Source organism: Marmota monax, unplaced genomic scaffold, assembly GCF_021218885.2.
Source record: "Marmota monax isolate L192 unplaced genomic scaffold, Marmota_monax_Labrador192_F-V1.1 WCK01_AAM20220418_F8-fsc00066, whole genome shotgun sequence".
Lineage (NCBI taxonomy): Eukaryota > Metazoa > Chordata > Mammalia > Rodentia > Sciuridae > Marmota > Marmota monax.
This window is the reverse complement of record NW_026692805.1, coordinates 8,046,108-8,069,346: the sequence shown is the minus strand read 5'-3', so window position 1 is coordinate 8,069,346 and position 23,239 is coordinate 8,046,108. Positions and strand designations below refer to the sequence as shown.

The 23,239-nt window shown below is 39.2% G+C and overlaps 2 protein-coding genes across 19 annotated transcripts in view; both read right to left on the bottom strand.

The window, feature by feature from the left end:
• Positions 1-7,376, bottom strand: part of Crem (cAMP responsive element modulator) — a 77,581-nt gene extending 70,205 nt beyond the window's left edge. For 4 of the 18 annotated variants that reach the window (XM_058580592.1, XM_058580594.1, XM_058580600.1 and 1 more), the window contains exons 1-2: positions 7,165-7,375; positions 2,773-2,956 (exon numbers count right to left, since the gene is read on the bottom strand). The gene's annotated coding sequence lies outside the window, so the exon portion shown is untranslated. Of the gene's footprint in view, positions 1-2,772; positions 3,334-6,609; positions 7,046-7,164 lie in introns of those variants that run through there. The other 14 variants (XM_058580591.1, XM_058580593.1, XM_058580601.1 and 11 more) reach the window with 11 other exon arrangements.
• A 13,329-nt stretch (positions 7,377-20,705) lies between these two features.
• Positions 20,706-22,113, bottom strand: LOC124095190 (voltage-dependent anion-selective channel protein 1-like). The gene is made up of 3 exons (XM_058580614.1): positions 21,943-22,113; positions 21,138-21,298; positions 20,706-20,937 (listed from the first exon to the last, which is right to left on the bottom strand). The coding sequence occupies exons 1-3, from the start codon at positions 22,111-22,113 to the stop codon at positions 20,706-20,708; spliced, it is 564 nt and encodes a 187-aa protein (XP_058436597.1).
• Between the last annotated feature and the right edge of the window lie 1,126 nt (positions 22,114-23,239).

Genomic DNA, 23,239 nt, shown 5'->3' with positions numbered 1-23,239 from the left:
TCCACAGTGTCAAAAGAGGAAAATAACTGGCCTCATATTAGAATAATGATGAGATAAAATTGACTCTGACTCTGGATTGCCAGAGAAATATTTCATTTTAACAACTAAGAAGTCATTAAAGGTTGACTACTTACTGATCAAATCTAAAAGGATGCTTTCTAATCCCTATCTTCCTTTAACATCTCTACAGCATTTCCTCTCCCTGAATTTTTTTTCTTATTTTTATTTGTTACTTTTTTAGTTCTGAGGATTAAATCAGGGCTTTAATCCTACTAGGAAAGCACTCTTAGACTCTTAGATCCCCAGCCTTTTTTTTTTTTTTTTTTTTTGAGACAGGGTCTGTCTAAATTGCCCAGGCTGACCTTGAACTTGGTTGGATTCTCCTGGCTCAGCTTCCAACACACCTGGGATTACAGGTATGTGCTACCATGTCCAGTTTTCCTCCAATTCCTTATGACATCACTTTCATTTTTTCTTCCAAATTACTAACCCTTCCTTCTGTCTCCTTTGGTCCACTCTTTCAATACAGGTTGGTATTCCCCAGACTTCCAGGCACAAAAATCTCCTCCAGGCACTCTCCCTGGAACACTTCATCTTCTTTTAAGTAACTCTCAAATTTCACCTCAAGCTTCTACATTTCTCCTAAGCTCTAACCCCACAAGAATCTGCGTATCAGATTTCTCTTAAAGGTCTGCTCATACATCTTCAAAACCAAAATGTTCAAAACTAAACTAAGCCTCCCTCTTCCTGTAACTCTCCTCTTACAGTGTTCTTATCTCAGTGACTGACACCACCATTAGTCCAGCCCCCCTCTCTCAGAGTCCTAACCTCCATTCATGACCCATTTCCCTTGTGCCCAATTCCTGAGGTGGTAAAGTGGTCTAATTGTAATAGTATAGTAGTGGAGTCGGGTATAGAGCACTGGTATTAAGAGGTTGATCTCACTGTGAACTTGAGTTCTATCATTTACTAGATATGTAACTTTGGACAATTATTTAACATTTCTACATTCCTTCCTGTCAGATTATGTTGTGAGGAGGAAGTACAATAATGAATGTAAAATATCTGTTTGTACGTGGGAATAAAGGCTTAGAACATGTTTACTTAGCCCTAATAACTCTACCTCTTAAATATCTTTTGATTCTTCTCCATTCTCTCTGGTCTCACTGTCACTGCTTTAGTTTTGACCGATTTCTTGATTTTTTGATGATTAAAGTAATAACAGTCTCCCTTATAAATATACAGTCTCTCCCTATAATTACTTCACCTCACTCAAAACCTCCTCTCAAGCTCTTGTAATCCACTCCACTTGACCACAATACTCCATTTGAAACGCAAATCCAAACACGGTATTTCCTTACTTAAAATTCTCCAACAGTTCCCCTTGATTTAAGAATAAATATCCAAAAAGTTCTTAACATTCTCGTCTGAGACACTTGGGTAGAGACTTTATATAATACAGTTTGTTGTAAAAACATTCAGATTTTAAGGCACCTTGTTGCTTTGTATCACCTGTTTCCAAAGTTCAAAATCACTTTGAATGGATTTGTAAAGCAGGGGTCCCAGTTTATTTGATTATAATCTAAGCATACACTGAAAAACTGAACTGCTTCTTATACTAGTGATCTCATTTCAAATCTGGTTTTAATATTAGAACACATTTTTATTGGATAGACAGAACTGAATCCAGCATCCTATGCCCCAACCCTACCAACTGGTTAAGAGCTCAAATGTCCTAATATGTTCTCATGATGGATTTATACAATATAAAAATATTCTAGTTAGCCTAAAACACGCCCTTTGAATTTATTAACATGCTTCAGGATGGTCTGATTATTTTTTTGGCACAGGATCCCCACTTAATGTTGCCTAAATTACCCAGGCTGGCTCCAACTGGCTCTTTCCTCAGCCTCCAAGTAGCTGAGGCACACACCACCATCCCCAGTCTGAGATTTTAAAATTTGGGGGGTGCTGGGAAGGGCTAAGTTGCTTAGGGCCTCACTTAATTGTTGAGGCTGGCTTTGAACTCCTGCCTCAGCTTCCTGAGCCACTGAGGTTTTACTTTTTAAGCAGATATGTTTACATATCACAATCAATTCTGATATACTATCCTTTATTAATACCAATTTTCTCTTCTCTCCCTGTTCCGCCCCCTTTTGTTGTTGTTGTTGTTGGAGGGACTAGGGATTGAACCAAGGGTCTCACACATACTAGGCAAGAGCTCTCCCACAAAGCTACATCCCTAGCCCTCTACCAATTTTCTAAACAAATAGATTAGAAATCCTACCTGCCAAGGGACTTTTGAGGTTTATCTTTTAGAGCAGACAGATATGTTTTAGATTAGTTTATTACAGACAAATAATGTATATATTAGGTGAGAAAAATAAGTTGAAATTATTTTGTCTGGGTATGGATTTTTGAGCTGTATTTGGTGGGAAGACAACTATCATACTGATAAAAACTTCCTACCTGTATTGGGTTTGTTACAAAAATAACATTTGGCATTCACCTTACTTTTCCCCAGGATGCTGATTTTTTTTCACCTTCTGGCATAATAGTTTCAATTTTATTGTTACCTATCAACCTTTAACATATGGCTTTTTATGCATATTATACTTAAAATATGCCAGAGAAAAGGTAGTATTATCAAATTTATACTTAGAAGACTTTGACTACATACTGTACTATGCCATTAATATAATGTAACTTTCTGAAAAAATTAGGTATACATAAGAAAATCTGGGACAATCTTACTATAGTATGGACCCTTACCTAATTAGTTTCCACCTCACCATCCAACTCTCTGTATTAACCAGTGTTCCTCCATTCCTTTTATAAAATTTGGTCTAGGGGCTGGGGATGTCGCTCAAGCAGTAGCGCGCTCGCCTGGCATGCGTTTGGCCCGGGTTCGATTTTCAGCACCACATACAAACAAAGATGTTGTGTCCGCCGAAAACTAAAAAAATAAATAAATAAATTCTCTCTCTTTAAAAAACAATTGGTCTAGTTCTACTGCAGTTCTTCTGTAGTGTGCCAAGTACTTCTGTTCCTACCAAGTTGTATTTATCACCAAACCAAGTTGTGTTTATCACCAAACCTGATTATACCAGCCATACTTGTTGCAATTTTGGAATCTTTAAAGAGATGAACTATTTAAAAAGAGAACTGTTCCTGTGAAAGCTAAGTTGAATGCTTTGCAAATGGTATTAAAGGCAAAAAAAAAACAACAACAATAAAAAAAAAAAAACAACAATTAAAAAAAACTAATCCAGTTTTTGGACTAGATATTACAGTTATAAATAACTACAGTATTACAAAAATGAAGAGTTCTTTATGAGACACTTATAAAAACAATCTAAATTCTTGTTCCACTTTGAAAAATCCCAAAAATGGGACCTGCAAAGTAAGCACTACTGAGATGTTATTTGCAAGAAAGTTTAAATTTTTTTTTTTTAATGATGGAAAAAAATCCAAAACACTGCAATTAGCACAGCCAAAGGAAAAAGGGAAACTGTGGAATAAAAAGCAGTGCACCTTTTAACAGAAGTTGGAAGAAAAAGAGAACAGAGAAAAAGCACAATCTGTTTCTTTAGTTCTGAGACAAAGTAAGCTTTTAGTTCTTCAAGTAGATCTGCACAGGTTAACTATAATTTAAGTAGCAACAGCAAGTAAGGATTGAAAGATAAGGGAAGAACATGAAGCCCACGTTGTTAAGCTGAATCATCTCAACCAAGCCAATTAAAAAGTTGGGAGGTGAGACTAGATTGAAGAGAGCAGTAATTATATTATAAACAGCCATATATCTGAAATTAACAGGGATGAACCTATGGTTATCATGAATTTTGGACAAGTGAAATGAATACAGGAAAAATGAAACAGGAGTTAACAGAAAATTATGCCACTTTTAAAGTGTTGTTCTCCTTGTGAAACAACAGTAACTTTCAAATAGTAATCTGTACACTTACATGTCAAAATAGGCGTAGCCAGGAAGAATACTCATAATATTCCAAACATCTGTAAATAGTATCTTTAATATTTCAAACATGAATTATGCATAATAATTCATAAAAAGGAGGCTTTCTAATATAGATTCAAAACTACTCCAGTCTAATTGCTTGAGACAGATACCTGGAGTGTTTTTGTTTTGTTTTTTTTTTTTTTGCAGTCCTGAGGATTGAACCACAGCAAGTGCTCTACCACTGACCTATATCCCCAGCCCTTTTATTTTTTAAGACAGGGTCTTGTTAAATTGCCCAAGGTGACCTCAAATTTGAAATCCTCCTACCGCAAACTCCTAAATATCAGGAATTATAAATGTTTGTCACCACACCTAGCTAAGATACATGTTTTTTGAGAAATCTTAACTTTCATTAAAGTTACCAAAGAACATCCCTTTTTTAATTCATTACCCACATGCTGCCTACTTTTGGCTATTTTAATGAATAGCAAAATCAGCTACTGAGCAGGAAATGAAAAAATGAATTTCAAGTAATCAAGACCCATCTCCACCCTTCAACTTAATCTCCCCCACAGTGCTAGGAATTTATCCCAGTCTAATACCTGCTGGGAAGTGCTTTACCACTGAGCTACATCCCCAGCCTCCCCACCCCCAACTCCACCCTTCAAGTACCCCAGACCACCACCACCACTTCAGGAAAGAAAACCAAAATTTAAAATTCCAAGGGAGAATTACTTGACCACACTCACTGTAAGGTTTTTCTTTTCAATAGCTTGCTTCTTGATTCTACATTGATAAGTACATTTCAAAACACTCATCTACACAATGAATGCAAAGGCACTAACTAGTATTAATTAATAAATCCAGGAAAGTAGATAAAACACTTAAATTAACTAAAGTTCAGAGAAAAGAATTTCAGCATTTCAACTCACCTAGATTGGTCCTATCTGGAACAAAACTGGTTTCTTTCTAAGTGCAGAAACAAAATCCTAGTCCAGTGGCAACTGGGAAAGTACAGGAAGACTGCAACTTCCAAGCCAGCCTGGGCAACTCAGTGAGAACCTGTCTAAAATTTTAAAAACTTAAAAAGGGCTGGGATGTAGCTCAATGGTAGAGTGGCCCTGGGTTCAATCCTTACTGTGGGGGAGCAACGATATGAGGGGAGAATCAATGGTTCTAAAACTGATCTAAAAAAATAAAGTCTCTGGCTGGGGTTGGGGTTGTGGATCAGTGGTACAGTACTTGCCTAGCCAGTGTGAGGCACTGGGTTCCTTCTCAGGACCACATAAAACTAAATAAATAAAATAAAGGTACTGTGTCCATCTAAAAAAAAAAAAAAAAAAAAAAAATTAAATAATAAAATAAAGTCTCTGAATTTTAGCTGTTAAAGTGTTTGTGTTGTTCAGATTTATTTTAAGAATTCATTACAAATGGAACAGAATATTTAACAGCTTTTCAGTAGGCTACCTAATTCAACAGTACCCCTGGCCCAATACTTGTAAAGAATATCAAATTGGGGAAATGGGATCAGAAATATTTATACTGCTAAAGATTCAGTCAGGATTCCTTATGTACATTAATAATCTAAAACTCTCCCCTCATTTTCATGAAAGATTTATTGAAAAACAAAATTTAATATTTTAATCATGCAGTGACTTGCCTCAGTAGAAAACTAGAATACATGATGTCTGAGGTTTGTTAAAATTCATCAGTAGAGGCAAATTTCATTAACTTTCTGGGACAATGCAAAAACAAAAAGACTAAAAAGTTCCTCTGTGTTTATACAGTCAATAAAAATTTATTCATACTCTTACAAAAATATGTACACAAAACATCACTGTAATTACAACTTGACACTATCAAAATGATTTCATGCAAACCACCAAGTCACTGGAAAAATTTTGTTACATTGATCTATTTACAGATTCATCAAAATTGTGTAATTATCAATACTTAATATGACAATGCATTATGTTTACTCATCCAGGACTAAAATAATGTATACCTTTTCCAAAGTAATGTTTAGATCAATAAGTATTTCCTTTAAACATCAGTTTCAATACTCAGCATTTATTGGCCAAACATTTTTTGACATTTGCGTTCCTTTGGGGAAAACAGTACTTCAAAGATTTAAAGACTATCAGTAACTTAGGGAAACAAGCGTATTATCCAAAAAGAGAATCAAGACTACAAGAAAAATGTGGTACCCAAGGGAAAAAGTAGAGAACATGAATTATAGATGTAATCTAATACAATATTCACACTGGACTTTTACCACTATGCATCTAAGTTTTTGTTTCAATGGAAAATGATTTGCCCTCCTATCCTCCCCGCAGTTAAAGGAAGAAAGTTTATGAGTTACCTAAGTAAGCTGCATAGTTAAAAGGAGCTCTTTCAGTTTTAGTCAGACTTTCAGGCTGGTCGTGTAGCACAACATTTTTTTGAAAATCTGATTACACACCAATAGCTGCTCTAGCGAGCGGAGGTGCAGAAAACGTTCAAGTGATTTCAATTCAAACCTAGGTATGTGATATACGTGTAATCGCAACATGGTAAGAACTATGTAGAATAATGTGTTTATTACCTAGTCAGAGATTCTGGGAACTAGATGGCCCTAAAAAGGCAAAAATCAAAAGAGTAACACCGCGAACCTGTATCAGCTGTCACTTATTCCGTCTCTGCCCTTATTTGATCTCATCAGCAATAACGTGTCTGGGGGACAAAAATGACTTAACAGCGAAGTCCCCCTAATCCACGTTTCAAAGAAATAGGTCGCGTTAATTTATATGTCAACTGCATACACAACTGGGACAAAGGTGCCACCAATCGTCGGCTGCGATAAATAAAACCAACGTCCTTCCTTCTTGCTTCCTTTTTCCTGTCAAGACAGAAGAGGCGTAGGGCTTTTTTCTAGAGTCAGGCTTTTCCAACTTGTACCAAGCTCGGAAGGAGTCGGGAGGGTGCGGAGGCGGGCTGCCCGCACTCGGGGCCGGAGGCGGAGGGAAGGCGGGCGGCTCGTCGAGGCCGGCGGGGAAGCGAGAGGGCCTCTTCCCGGGGCGCGCCTCCGCCACCGACACGGGGTCCCGCCGACACGGGATCCGCCGCCGGGGTCCCGCCGCCCGGCCCGGCCCCGCCCCGTTCCTGCGCCGCCTCCCGCGCCGCGTCGCCGGCTCCTGGTCTCCGGGCCCTGCCGGCGCGCCACTTACCCGCCGCGATGGGGTTTACGTAGCGGACCTCGTCACTGATTACGGACGCGAGGAGGTGGAGACGCCGAGCCCGACCGCCGCTCAAGAGCGGCGCCGCCGCCCAGCAACTCGGCGCCGGCGCCGGCCGCGGCCCCACGTCGCCCCCACGTCAGCTCTGATGAGGCAGCCGCGGCCTCCCAGCCGAGTCCGGACCAAAAGTAGCGCAGCAGCGGACGGAACCGCGTCCACGAGCCCCGCCCTCCCCTCCCCCACTCTGCGACCGCCTCCCCGGGGACGCCCCGAGGGGGTAAAAAAAAAAACCTCCAGGCTCGAACTCTGCCCCCTGCTGGCCGTCAGCGGGAGTGCAGCGCTGACAATCCAACAATTAAATGGAACGGGGGCGAAGGAAGCCCGAGTAGGGGGCGGGGCTTCACGGGTGAGAGGAGGAACTGGTCCGGAGGTGGGGCCTGGAGGAGGAGCTAACTTGGGTGGGGCTGGGGGCGGGGCTATAGGCCGGAAGCTCCCCTCTCCGCGCGTGCGCCGAAAAGCCAATTAATTGCAAACTAGGAGGGCGCTGCAGTTTGGTTTTGAGACCGCTTCCTTCTCTTTGGGCCAGCTGAAGCGGCTCCAACCCCTGGAGTGTGGTGGCTCGGTGACGGCGGGAAGCACACGTTGTGAACCACTGTGGCCACTTCCCTGACCTAACCACTGGCCCCATGGCCCTGGACCGTGTTCTTTGGCGGTCTTGGTCGGCTGCCATTGTCCCAGCTGTGGCTGCTTCCCGATAACCATGTCTGTGTCAGTGTCGCGGAGAAAGCGTCAATCCCCACGTAGACACGTGACGGAGGACCTTTTGATAACAAGCACACCAAAAACCGTCTATAAGAGAGGAAGATTTAATTTTCATCCGACCGGAAGTCGTGGGCTTTCGGATCAGGGAACCGTTCTCTGGAATGTAAAGGTGTCACCTGTTGTAAACTAGCAGCCCTTTAAACATTCTTGGACATGCTAAGTCGTCGTAAGGTGGAGTAGAGCGTCAATAAGACAGTCTTTTAAACATGAGTGTGTTTAAACATAAGTGTGTTTACATTCTGGGGAAAATAAGTCAAAACCGTGAACTAAAACCCAACCTTCAAGAATGTGTTACTCTGGAAACCTTTAGCAGGGACATAACTTGTAAAGTCGCTGAGGAAAAAGAAGTATTTAATCAGGTAGGGCAAATAGAAAAGGGATGTTTTGTGAAATAGAAAATTCTACTCTTAAACACACGTTTTACCCAACTCAATCTTCTTCAGTTGTAATGCATGCTAGCAGAGGTCAGAGAATCCCGTTTTCAAAGAGGAGAGGAAAAATTCTGAAGTTTCTCCTTCAATGTAGTAGACATTGCCTGTCTCCATCTTTTTAGATTAATTTCTTAATGATGAACGTAGTTACAAGAAATTATTAAAGCCCGTTTTGTGTGTGTAGTTAGATAGGGCTTCCTCAGAATATTTATCCTTAAGTAATCAATACATTTCATTTTAGCTGAGAAACAGGGGTTCATTAGGTTGGAAAGAGAAGACAAGATTACCAACCCCTGAAAAATCACACCCTTCATTGTGGTTAAGATTCACCATGTACACTGTGGCCTGCAATCCCAGCAATTCTGGGGGCTGAGGCAGGAGGATTGCAAAATTGGAGGTCAATCTCAGCAATTTAGGGAGACTCAGCAACTTAGCAAGTCCCTATCTCAGAATTTAAAAAATAAAAAGGACTTGGGGATGTGGTTTAGTGATAAAGCACCCCGAGTTCAATCCCCAGTACCAAAACAAACAAACAAAAAAAAAACGAATAAAAAAGAAAAGTTTGACTATGTGCTAGATGAATAGTTTTAGTTACCAGAGATTTAGGGGAAATTGTTACATTTTCCAAAAATATTGTGTACCTACTTGTTTTTCCCTAAATTTCTTTGACAAAAGATATGTTCTTTGTAGTGAGACCTCATTAGACAAAGGACTTAAAATAAGAATGGTAACTCAGCATGTACTAAGGGTGAGGCAGAAGGATTCCAAGTTTAAAGTCATCCTTAGTAATTTAGTGGGACCTAAACAATTTACTGAAACCCAGTTTCAACATTTTAAAAAGGGGTTGGGAATGTGACTCAGTGTTGAAATGTCCCTGGGTTCAACCTCTGGTAGAAGAAAGAAAGAGAGAGAGAAAGAAAGAAAGGGAGAGAGAGAGAAATGTCATAATGAATCCTTCAAAACAGAATAAAATAATGTGGAAGCCTTTGCTGAGGGTTTTCAGGGAAAAGGCAGGAGATACCAAGAAAGATATAGGTAGTTTTCTATTGCTGCTATAATAAATTATCAAAAACTTAAATGACACAAATTATTTCATGGTTCTGTAGGTCCAAAATTGGATATGAATCTAACGAAAATCTAAATTAAAATCAAAGGATTGGCTCTAGGGACAAGTTTTTTTTTTTGTTTTTCCTGTTTTGTGGAGGCCACCCAAATTCCTTGACTCAAGACCCCTTTCCTTCACCTTCAAAGCCAGCTGATACATCTTTCTCTTGCTCCCATCTCTTTGATTCTCTTTCTTGTCTCCTTTTACTTATAAGAACTCTTGTGATGACATTGGATTCACAGTGATAATCCAAGAAAATCTTCCCATCAGCTGGTTTGCAACCTTAATTCCATCTGCAATCTTAATTTCTCTTTGCCACTATAGTCAAAATACTCACAGGTCTCAGGGATTAGGACATGGACATTTTTGCCAAGTGTGCACATGTTGGGGGTGAGGGGTGGGCGGGGGTGGGGGTGGGGTCGGGGCAGGGATCATTATTCTGCCTGCCAGCAGTGAAGAATTCCAAAAGGAACTTGAACTACTGAGACAAATCCCTGCTTCTTAGAGTCATTCCTTGCAGATAATTCAAGCATTGATTAGAAATGCCTATGACTAAGAAAGCAAAGTCCGTAACCTATTTTTCAGTGTCATATTCATACCTACTATGAAGATTATAATAAATTTTTAAATGCAATATTAGGGATAAAGAAGAGCAGATAGTTGTAAGAGTAGTTTCATTTTATGCAAATGGCCAATGTAGTGTCAAAGTTTTCATAAGTGGCACTAAGGAGGATCTAGTCTAAACCCAAGCTATACCTTTATTCAAATTGTAATTTTCATGGATCACTTCAAGAAGAATTTTATCCAGAACAATTTTATCTGTCACAGAATAGGAGTTCACATCAGACCAAAAAAATTAAGACAAAGGAAATCTCTTATCTTCAAAATATTTACTATATTTCTTTACTGCCAGTATTGCAACTCATACATATATATGTATATACATATATACTTATTTATACATATATATTCTTAATTATGAATCTCAGAATACCCAGATTACCACAGGCAACAAAAGCAAAAAATAAATAAATGATTTAACATGAAAATAAAATTCTTCTGCAAAGCAAAGGAAAAAATTGAGACAGCCCACAGAATGGGGAACATATTTGCAAACCATACTTCTGATAAAAGGTTATAACCAAAATATATATGGAATTCAACTCAATAGCAAGAAAAAAAAATTAAAAATGACCAAAGGACCTGAACAAGACATTTCTCAGAAGAAGACATACCATAATGGCTGGTAGGCACATGAAAAATGCTCAGCATAAGTAATCATCAGAGAAGGTAATTTTTTTTTTTGGTACTAGGGATTAAACCCACGGGGTATCAATCACTGATCCACATCCCCAGTCCTTTTTTGTATCTTTATTTAGAGATAGGATCTTGCTAAATTGCTAAGGCTGGCTTTGAACTCCCAATCCTCCTGCCTCAGCCTCCTGAGCTGTTGGGATTACAGGTGTATGCCATATGCCTGGCTAGTACAACTTTTATGGAAAACAGTATGGAGGTTCATTCAAAAATTAAAGGTTGGGCTGGAGTTGTAGCTCAGTGGTAGAGTACTTACCTACTATGTGTGAGGCACTGGGTTCTATCCTCAGTATCACATAAAAATAAATAAAGATATTAATTGTGTCCATCTACAACTAAATAATAAATAAAAACATGGGCTGGGGATGTGGCTCAAGTGGTAGCACGCTCTCCTGGCATGCGTGCAGCCCGGGTTCGATCCTCAGCACCACATACAAACAAAGATGTTGTGTCTGCCGAAAACTAAAAAATAAATATTAAAAAATTCTCTCTCTCTCTCTCTCTCTCTCTCTCTCTCTCTCTCCTCTCTCACTCTCTTTTTAAAAAAAATAATAAAATTTAAAAAAACAAATAAAGGTAGAATTACCATATAATTAAGTAATCTCATTTCTGAATATACATAATGGGAGTTGAAATCAATGTGTCAAAGGAATATCTGCCCCTCATATTCATTGCAGCACCATTTGCAATAACCAAGACATAGAATCCATCTAGGGGTTCATCAAGATACAAATGGATAAAGAAAATGTGGTATGTAAGTGTGTGCACACATACATAATGGAATACTATTCAGCCGCAAAAAGAAGGAAATCCTGTCATTTGCCACAACATCTCTGAATCTAGAGGATAATATCCTAGGTTAAATAAGCCAAGAACATTAGGACAAATATCTCATGATCTCACTTGTATGTGGAATCCTATAAAGTTGAACTCACAGAAATACCATTGAATAATTATTACCAGGTTCTAAGGGTGGGAAGTAGGGAATTGGGAGTTGTTGATCAAAAGATACAAAGTTTCAGATAGACAAGAACATTTTTGAAACTATTGCACAGCCCTATAGTCAATAATAGTCTATCAGATATTTCCAAAGCCACTGAGAATGACTCAGCGCAATGGCACATCCCTGTAAACCCAGTGACTCAGGAAGCTGAAATAGAAGGATCACAAGTTCAAGACAAGTCTCAGCAATTTAGTGAGATCCTGTCTCAAAAAATAAGCTGGGCACAGTGGTGCACGCTTGTAATATCAGTGGCTGAGGAGGCTGAGGCAGGAGGATCACGAGTTGAAAGCCAGTCTCAGCAATTTAGGAAGGCCCTAAGCAACCTTAGCAAGACCCTGTCTCTAAGTAAAGTTCAAAAATGGGCTGGGAATGTGGCTCAGTGGATAAATGCCTTGGTTTAATCCCCAATACAAAATATAAACAAAATAATATATGTGTACAAAATAAAAAATAGGACTGAGATATAGTTCAGTAGGTAGGGTTCAATCCCCAGGACCAAAAACAAAAGACAAAAAAACAGAATTAATTTAAAATGTCTCACCAGAAAAAATGATTGATAGATAAGGGCTGGGAATGCTGCCTGCCAGCATGCTTGAGGCACTGGGTTTGATCCCAGACACCACAAGAAAAAACAAGAACAACAACAAAACATACATAGATAAGTGAGGTGGTAAAAATGTTAATTGTCTTAATTATGCCACATTATATAATACAACAAAACATCACTTCATATTCAATGAATGTATGCAATTATGATTTTTCATCAAAAATAATAAAATTTAAAGAAAAAAACAAGAAAGTACAGAGAAGTACAGTTTCACATGTCTTTTCCTTTTTTTCCTTGTATTAGAATGTTAGTATTGGAGGGCTAGGGTTATGGCTCAGAGGTAAAGCGCTTGCCTAGCATGCAAGAGGCACTGGGCTTGATCCTCAGCACCACATGAAAATAAAATAAAGCTATTGTGTCCACCTATAACTAAAAAATAAATATTTTTTTAAAAAAAGAATGTTAATATTGGAATATCACATTGCTTGTGTGGCAATGTCCAGAAATGTTGTTTTGGAGGGTAAAATAATCCTGTGCCTGCATGATCATGGCCTCTGTTATTCCCTTGTGGTGAGCTCTAACAGTTTGAAATTGTGTGGTCTGACCTGGGTTTGAATGTAGGTTTGTTAGCTGTGGTCAAGTTTCATATCCTATTTAGGGAGGCATAGACTTCTTCTTCTTTTTTTTTTTTATACCAGAGATTGAACCCAGAGATGTTTAACCACTGATCCATATCCCCAGCTCCTTTCATTTTTTATTTTGAGACAGTTGCTTAGGGCCTCACTAAGTTGCTGAGGCTGGCTTTGAACATGAGATTCTCCTGCCTCTGCGTCCAGAGCTACTGGTATTTACAGGTGTGGGCCATGATGCCCTTCTTGGAGGCATAGAGTTTTAAAAATGGAAAGAATAATTCTCTTTAAAAAAATGTTCTAATTAGTTATACATGACAGTAGAATGCATTTTGACACATCATACATAAATGGAGAATAGCTTCTCATTCTTCTGGTTGTACATGATGTAGAGTTACACAAGTTGTATAATTATATATGCACAAAGGGTAATAATGTCCAATTTATTCTACTATCCATCATACCCCCCATACCCCCTCCCTTCCCTTTATTCCCTTGTGTCTTATCCAAAGTATCTCTGTTCTCTAGTCTCCCCCCATTGTGAATTAGCATTCCCATATCAGAGAAAACTTTCAACCTTTGGTTCTTTGGGATTGTTTTATTTCACTTAGCATGATATTCTCCAGTTCCATCCATTTACCATCAAATGCCATAGTTTCATTCTTATTTAAGGCTGAGTAATATTCCATTGTGTACATATACTACAATTTCTTTATCCATTCATCTATTGAAGGGCATCTATGTTGGTTCCGCAGCTTAGCTATTTTGAATTGAGTTGCTATAAACACTGATGTGACTGCTTCACTGTAGTATGCTGATTTTAAGTCCTTTGGATATAAACTGAGGAATGGGATAGCTGGGTCAAATGGTAGTTCCATTCCAAGTTTTCTGAGGAATTTCCATACTGCTTTCCAGAGTGGTTGCACCAATTTGCAGTCCTACCAGCAATGTATGAGTGTGCCTTTCCCCCCCACATCCTCACCAACATTTATTGTTGATTGTATTTTTTTTTTTTAATTTTTTTTGAGAATTTTTTTAATATTTATTTTTTAGTTTTCGGTGGACATAACATCTTTGTGTGTATGTGGTGCTGAGGATCGAACCCGGGTCACACGCATGCCAGGCGAGCGTGCTACCGCTTGAGCCACATCCCCAGCCCTGATTGTATTTTTTTAATATTTATTTTTTAGTTTTTGGTGGACACAATATCTTTATTTGTTTATGTGGTGCTGAGGATCAAACCCAGTGGCTCATGCATGCTAGGCAAGCGCTCTACCACTGAGCCCCAACCCCAACCCTGTTGATTGTATTTTTGAGAATTGCCATTCTGACTGGAGTGAAACTGAATCTCAGGGTAGTTTTGATTTGCATTTCTCTAATTGCTAGAGATGTTGAACGTTTTTTCATATATTTGATGATCTGTTGTATTTCTTCTTCTGTGACGAATCCATTCAGTTAAGAATAATGCTCTTAAGAACATTATTTAAAAGATCTAATAAAGCCTCTGCTCCAGGTAAGTGCTTTACTAAATAAGGCCTGCCATATTTAAGTCAGTCCAGTATCTAGCTTTTTGGGTGATATTTACCTAGGTGATATTTAGTTCTCTATTGTGGACAAACAATTTGGGGCTCCTACTTTCCTAAGAGAATACAGACTGTCAATCACACCCTTATCCTCCCTCCTCACATCAAAATATCTTAATCTCAAAGGATTTCTTTCTTTCTGGGTCTGGTGAAGCACTTCTTTTCTGTTCTAAATCCAACCGTAAATTAGGTGTCATCTCTTTCCCAAATCAGTTCAATTGTCAAAAGTCATGTGTCCTCAGCCTCATTCTTCCTCTTGGCCCCTTCTCCTGTCCCTGCAAATGTATTAACACTGCACCTCTTGAAAACTGTTTACACTGCTCTCCTCACAATGAAGACCACAGATGCCAACTAGTGGATAACATAAACATTACAGGTTTTGCCCATTCACCTGCACTTCCATCTGTTGCCAGCCTCACACTGTTCAACTTCTCAAGAGTAGAAGGCACTTGATACATTCACTTTCTCACCATCTGCTTATTTCTTATTTCCTGCTAATCTGACTTTTTCCCTTATTATTACCCTTTGTGCATACATAATTATACAACTTGTGTAACTCTACATCATGTACAACCAGAAGAATGAGAAGCTATACTCCATTTATGTATGATGTTTCAAAAATACAATCAACAATAAATGTGTTCAGTAGGAAAAAGAGGTCAAGGAGAATAAAGAATGAGAAAAACTTGTCAGATTTAGTAATCAAGAAGGAATGGGGTGATAAGGGTGCCAGTTACTGCTACCTTTGTAATAGAGTCATCTTCCTGCATTTTCATGACACTTGGCTTTCCTGGCTTTTCTTCTTTCCTATATAAATAGTTCTGATTTTTTTGCCCTTGGACATCTTCTCCAATGTTTCCTTGGTTATCCAGCCATTCCCATATAAGAACATTCTAAAATTTATGCCCAAAGCTTCCAACTTATTTCCTTGGCACCAAATTGAGGCGGTGGGTTACCAGGTACTTAATTCAGGACCACTTCACCACTGAGCCACATCCCTAGGCATATTTATTTGTTATTTTTGAGATAGGGTCTCACTAAAATTGCTTAGGGCCTCGCTAAGTTGCTGAGGCTAGCTTTTCTATTTCTCTCTCTCTCTTTTTTTTTTTTTTTAATACCAGGGGTTGAACGTTTAGCTACTGAACCACATCCCCAGGCCTTTTTTTTTTTTTTTTTTTTTTTTAGAGACAGCGTCTTGCTAAATTGCTGAGGCCCTCACTAGGTTGCTGAGGCTGGCTTTGAATTCACGATCCTCCTGCCTCAGCCTCCAGAGCTGTTGGGATTACAGGCCTATGCCACCGCACCTGCCTTTGAGGTTGGCTGTAAACTTGTGATTCTCCTTTCTCAGCCTCCGGTGTCACTGGGGTTAGAGGCATGCACTACCACTCCTGGCTACCAAATCACTATTCTATCCATGTGATAGAAGTTTCTATTTGCATGAACTATAAGCATTTTCAGCTCCTAGCTTCAAAACCATATCCATCATCTTCTTCCCCCTCCATAAACCTTGCAATTTTGCTTTTGTTTTAACAATGTTAACGACACTTTTTCAGCTCCTACTCATTTGTGGGGACAAGTCCATGGAGTACTGCGTACATGGCATACTTAAGGGCGCCTGAGTGGCAAACCACTCTCCTCGGGCGTGAAATGACAAACCACTTACCCCATAGGCATAGCCCTGGGCATGAGGCCCAGCCCTTTCTCCACAACCTGCTCCTTGGTTGGTCACTGCAAGGCAGATGGCAAGAAATTATATTGGTGGCTGCCTGTAATCTGCTTAGCTACTGCCTGAGTATACATACATGGTATTGCGCAATAAAATCAGACCTGCTTCCAGCTTGGTTTCCAAACATCTTGATTAGCGACTCTGCAGCCACACTCTCCTCTACCCTGTTCCAGCCACACTCTCCTCCACCCTGTTCCGTGGACCTCCTCGCTGGATGAGAGAGAGCCCACGTGGCCATTCTGCTTCTAAGCCTTCAAATAATTTTGATCATTCTTCTACTTACATCATTTAAGAACCACTGAGCACATACTTTGAAGTATAAGTTATCTTCTAGGCTGTGTGCTAAGTACCAAGTCCTGTTGTTTTTACCTGTAGAACTTTGCATCTTTTCCTTTTACTTCCCACTATTACCAGTATGGCAGAGGTTGTCCCTGCCTCCATTAGATTTCAGCTGAACTACTTCTGTCTGATACATTTTGCTGAGATAGAGCTCTCGTGGTTTGATTTCTCTTCTTAAAATTCTACAGGGGCAGGGAATGTAGCTCAGTGGTAGAATGCTTGGCTAGCATGTGCAAGGCCTAGGGGTCCATCCTTAGCATTGCAAATAAAACAAAGCAAACAAAAGAAATGCTTTAAATACAAGAAAATAGAGGTAGAAAGGAACTGAGAATTCCCTTTGGTGGACTTTTGCATTTTGTACTACATGAACACTTTACATATTTAAATTTTTTTAAATGAAGCAAAACAAACAAGCAAACAAAAATCCCTCAGTGAGATCTTATTGGCCAAATTGTCCAAATACCTTAGTTTGTCATAAGTCTTTCATGACTTGAGTTGAACTTAAGTTGATAGCCCTAATCTGTATTAGTTTCTGTTTTTTTATTACACTGTTTCTCATAACTTGCTGCATATCACAATCATCTGAAGAACTTGTTGAAAAGACTTGTTTCCAGACCTGAGGATCTGCAAGTCAGAATTTCCAGAGCAAGGGCCTATAAATCTATCTTTTAGACTCTCCAGATTACTCTGCAGCACTTTAGCCAGAACTTGCTTTTTGCTGTCCCATATAAATGCTTTACATTTTCTAATCTTTTGGACCTTTATTCTATTTTCTCGCCAATTCTTTGTGTTTTCTTATTACAATCTTACCCATTCTTTAAGATTCAGCTTAAGTATTGCCTTCCTTTACTGGTCCTCCTTAGAAATAATCTATCTCCTCTATGCTTCTAATGAATGAGTATCATCAGGGTTATAGAACCAGAATTTTTAGTTATAATTTCATCATCATTGAAAGGAAAGTGACCACAACACTCGGAGTGACCAAGAGATCTTTACTGCAGCAGTGCAACAAAGAGAAAAGAAAGAAGGAAAGAGAGAGAGAAAAGAGAAGAGATGAACAGGGAGAGAGCAAGAGAGAGAGACAGAGAGCAAGAGAGAAAGAGCAAGAGAGAAAGAGCAAGAAAGAAAGAGCAAGAGAGAGGGGGGCCTGGCAGGAGGGAGTTTTTATAGCCCAAATCTAATGGGGCCTCTGGGTCTGCAAGCTGCCTTGTTGGCCCAAGGGGGGGTTAAGTGTTCAGCCTTAAGCAGGGTTGAATGTTCAGACTTGAGGCAAACAGGTGATAAAGGACCAGATAGAGGGGGGTTTGAGTGCGTGGGCTATCTTGCAGCCAACATCTGTTCAGCCTGCCCTGCAGACAACACAGTTCAGCCTGCTCTGCACCCAACAATCATCATCATCATAGCAGGGATTGAACGCAGGGGTGTTTAACCACTGAGACACATCTCCCATCCTTTATAGTTTTATTTTGAGACAGTCTCACTAAATTGCCTAGGGCTTCACTAAATTGCTGAGACTGGCTATTTAACTTGTGATCCCCCTGCCTCAAGGCTGGAATTATAATCTTGTACCACTATTCCCTGTATAATCTCATCATTTTATTTGTTTGTTTGTTTTGGTGCTGGGTGTTGAGCCCAGGGTCTCACACATACTAAGCTCATGTTCTGTCCTTGAGCTGAGCCCCCAGCTGAAATTTGGGGCTGGGGATACTGGGGATAGAACCCAGAGGCACTTTACCCCTGAGCTACATCCCCAGCCCTTTTTATTTTTTATTTTGAGACAGGTTTTCACTAAATTGCTTGAAGTCTCAATAAATTGTTCAATTGGTGGGATTACAGGCATGCCCCATTGTAATTGGTTACAAAATTTATTTGGAAGCTGGAGTTGTGGCTCAGTGGTAGAGCACTTGCCTAGCATGTGTGAGACCTGGGTTCAATTCTCAGCACCACATAAAAATAAATAAATAAAATAAAGGTATTGTGTATGATTATAACTAAAAAATAAATATTTTTAAAAATTTTATTTTTGATAACTTACCAAATGCAAATGTGGAGCAAGTTTCTAAATTGTTCCATGCTTCAGCTTTCCATCTTTAAAATGAGGATAATATTAATAACAGGTTTTAACAAAATTAAATTAATTCTGGCACAACGTAAGCATAAATGTAAGATATCATTAATATTTTACGGCTTGCTCAAGTTTCTTTCTTGATTTATGTGAAATCTGAGAGATGGAAATTGAAATCAACCCATTTGTTTTATAAATTAGAAAGTGGAGATTGAAAGTTTCCAAGATTTGCTTTGGCAAGTGTGGTAACAACAGAAGTAGAATCCAGAAATCCTGTACTGTTTCCACAAGATCCCAAGATCTGGGAATTTTGCATTTTTTTAATATTTATTTTTTAATTGTTGTTAGAAACAATACCTTTATTTCACTTATTTATTTTTATGTGGTGCCGAGGATTGAACCCAGAGTCTTGCATGTGGGAGGTGAGCGCTCTACCACTGAGCCACAATCCCAGCCTGAATTTTGCATTTTTCAAATGACTAACCTCTTTATTTTGTTAATTTCTTTTAAGGAATAATTTGAAATGGATTCACCTTAAATCATATACACAGGCCGTTTTTTTCCCTTTTTCATTCCTTTTTAATATTCCTTTTGGTGCTGGGTATTGAAGCCAGGACCTCCTCAAGCTCAGCACGTACCCCACCACTGAGTTATACTGCCACTCCCATAGGCCCCTTCCATTCAAGCTTTAGGGTTTGAGACTTTTACAAATATTGCATGCCCAAGTTAAATATCTAAGAAAGGTAAAACAAGTCAGTATAATGTATTGATCTATGATGTCTCCAGTTGACCATTCAGCAAGAAATGTTTCCTCTGCTAGAAAGTTAATAGTTCTAGGTTCCCACATGGGAAAGATTCTTTTGTATGTGTGTTTGTGTGCTTTAGGGTTTTTTGTTTGTTTGTTTTCTTTTTCAGGTTTCAATATTTTATTCAAGTTTTATTTTAAGTGATGTTAATTACAGCATTCGAAGGGGAGTATCTAATTCCACACAAAATGGAAGACTCCAAAATGTATCCATTACATTGCTAAAAAATAAATTCAGTGGTGAGAATACAACAGAAGTCCAATTTCGATTCCTAGTGTTGTCACTTTGTGATGACAATCACGCAGACTCTTTCCAGCCTATAACTGGAGCTCCTGGAAGCTATTTCAGACACTGGTGCAGGGCAAGAAAACCATGACACAAAAAGGAATTAATCCTAAATTATTGGCTTTATCACATCTATCCTCTCCTCCCCAAAATGGCACGAAAAAGAAACAGTGACCACACCCTGCAGACTACTTTTGGTGTAAAAGAGGTCATGACGAGCTAGAGTGGAAAAAGTTTATGAAGGTCTGTCTAAAAAAGTTACTTTCACATCGGTTTGTACACACCATAAAGCAAGAGCTCCTCATCAATTAGGGTTAGGAAACCAAGGTGTGATTTTCAGGAAGTCACAATTCCATTTATTTACTCAATACAGATTTACAAAGTGCCTATACATTATCAGCTTCCTCTTGCAGACATTTCTAGATATTTTTTTTTTTTAAAAGGAAACCTGGGGGCTGGAGTTGTGGCTCAGCAGTAGAGCTCTCGCCTAGCATGTGCATGGCCCTGGGTTCGATCCTCAGCACCACATAAAAATAAGTAAATAAAATAAAGGTATAAAAAAAAAAAAAAAAGGAAACCTGGCATCTCTAGAGGGGCCACTAGTCTCTCTCACACACACAAGTCTACATCTGAAAGGATCTTTTTTTTGGACTCAGTTTCTTCTGTAATGGTAATACTTTAAAGCTGAATCCTCTTTCACCTGGAGGTCTAATATGATTTTTAGCAATTCTTGCATCCCAGACCTACAACATTAAAAGGCACACCAAATTCTGAAGGTAGCTATGCTGCAAAATAGTTTAAAATTAATGATTGTACATTTTTGCTTGAAATTCCAGTCCTAGACCAAGCTTGTGGCCACCAGCATTCTTGCCATCCATCAAAGTGACAGTGTCAGTTTGATACTTGGCTTTAGGGTCTGAGTGTATCCTAAACCCATCAGGCTGTAGTTATTCACTTTGGCTGAGAAGCAGGCATCAAAGTCAACTTGATACTTTGCTGCTATTCCAAAGTGAGTGTTACTGTTTCCTGCTGTCCAGGCGAGATTGACAGCCGTCTCCAATTTCTTGTTCACATTCTGATAAATGGAGCCACCAAACTCTGTCCCATAGCTCACATTAGTGTGAAGCTGAATTTCGTCAGTCTTGTAGCCAACTGCAAAGTTGCTTTGGGTCACTCGGGACCTTGCAATCTCAAAATTCATCTGGTAGCCAGCCAGTCAGTCCTCATAACCCAGCATTAGAGTACCCTGTATTGAAGGCCCCGCAATATCAAAGTCCACACATCACAGCTCAGGTTGATGTGCTCCCACTTATACCCTGTCTTGATTTTAGCATTTTTTCCCCCAGTGTTAGGTGACAAGTATGAATCAAAGGTCAGCTTCAGTCCACGTGCAAGCTGATCTTCAATAGTGATCTCAGTGCCTAATGTGTTCCACTTCTCTGTAAACATCAGGCCATATTCAGTCCACCTTTACTTGGGTAGTGACACCCCCTTTCTCCACAGAAAAGTCTTAACTGGGCTTCTCCAGAAATCTTCACCATGGCTGATTTTAGGACTGTCAACCAAAGAGTCTCTACAAAAGAGTTCAATGTAGATAAACTTCTTGTTTTCCTGTTGCCCTGTTTACTTGGCCACTGGCTGGGAAGAAATCAGCACTCCAAGTGCTGGACACCCCCTTACTAGTTTTTCACAAACATGTATCCAGTATATTAGTTTGTAAAAATGTGTAAATAAGGCCTCTGGCCTTGAGCTGGGACTTCACAGAGATGTCTACATTTCTAAGATTAGAGAAGTTACCAACTGGGCTCCATGGTAACAGCTGGCAGGGGGAGGAAACACAGGGGAGAAGACACTCTCCCCTTCTCAGGTGTTGTCCTTGAAGGGTTAACTTGCCCAGAACAGTGAAAGAAAAAGCTGCTTTTATGTGAACTTCTACAGACTGTGAACTTCTGAGCCCCTCCCCTTACATGCTGGGTATAAAATTCTGAAACTACCTGAACTCGGGGTTCAGGGGATTGATTGATTACAGCAAAATCTCTGCCCTCTGAACTTGGCTGCGGCCAAATAAAACTGTTTCCTGCTCTCTTTGGTGCCTTGCCTCCTCTGTTCCTACAAAATTCGGTTTCCAGGCTGCCTGTCACTTTGGTGGTCTCTGTGTTGGCTGAGCCTGAAGTCGTAAATTCCAATCCATTCTCAGATTTTGTTTTCAAATCAAGTTTGATTAACCCCAAGCCATAGCCCTTGGCAAATTTGCCAAGATCAGCATAAGTGGGAGGCACAGCCATCTTCTGCTCGGAGGCGGAGGCGGTGGCAGTGGGAGCTATGGAAGCTGTGACTATGTGCTTTAGTTTTTAAGTTTGGTAAACTTGAACTTCCAAATCTGGTAACACTCTGAACTCAGCAGACTAATATACAGAGTCACAATTAAAGGGTAGATATTAAACAACAACAAAAATACCCACAGGCCACTAAATTCTTTTAACTATGGAATGCTTGCAGTCAGTAAACTATAATGTGTATTATTTATTTATCTTTTATTTGGTGGAGCTGGAGATCAAACCCAGGGAGGGGACTCATACATGTGAAGTGAGTACACTATTGCTAACCTACACACCCAGCCCTTAATTTTTAAGATCACAAACATATAATGAAAATCTACTTTCAAATATTTTTTCTACACTTTTAGTTGATAGCAAATTCAGTAACCTGGCAGATTAGTGTTTTTCAAACATAATTACATTGTAGCTACTGTAAGAAAAGCGCCATAAAGATTGGACAATCATGAACCTTGTCTCAAATTGACCTCCATTCAACCCTGGAAATTGCAAGATTTGATAGAATTAATGTACAGACTTGATTATGTTCTCTGAATATTTTTTGGTATAATAATGTCAATAATTAGTATTTCTATTATTTTTATATTTAGTGTAATTAGCTGGGATGCCATAGGAAGAGCAGCATGGCAAAAACATCAACGTTAATTTATAAAGTATATTTACTGCTTCTTAAATAGTTTATTTCTTCTTGTTTGATAGAGGGTCTCATTATTTGCCTAGGCTGGCCTCAAATTCCTGGGCTCAAGTGATCCACCTTAGCCTCCATATTAACTGGGATGACAGACAAGCTCTATTATGCCCATCTTACATACTTCATTAATCTCTGCAATTGTTTTAATTCATTTATTTTTGTCTTTTATATATATTATGGTACTGGGAATTGAACTTAGGGGTGCTATCCCCCTGAGTTATATCCCTAGCCCTCTGAAATTTTATTTTGAGACATGGTCTCATTAAGTTACACAGGCTGGCCTCAAACTTGCAATCCTCCTGCATCAGCCTCTTGGAGCTATTGAAATTACAGTCTTGTGCCACCACACCTAACTGTAATTATTATTTTTTATTTATTTATTTT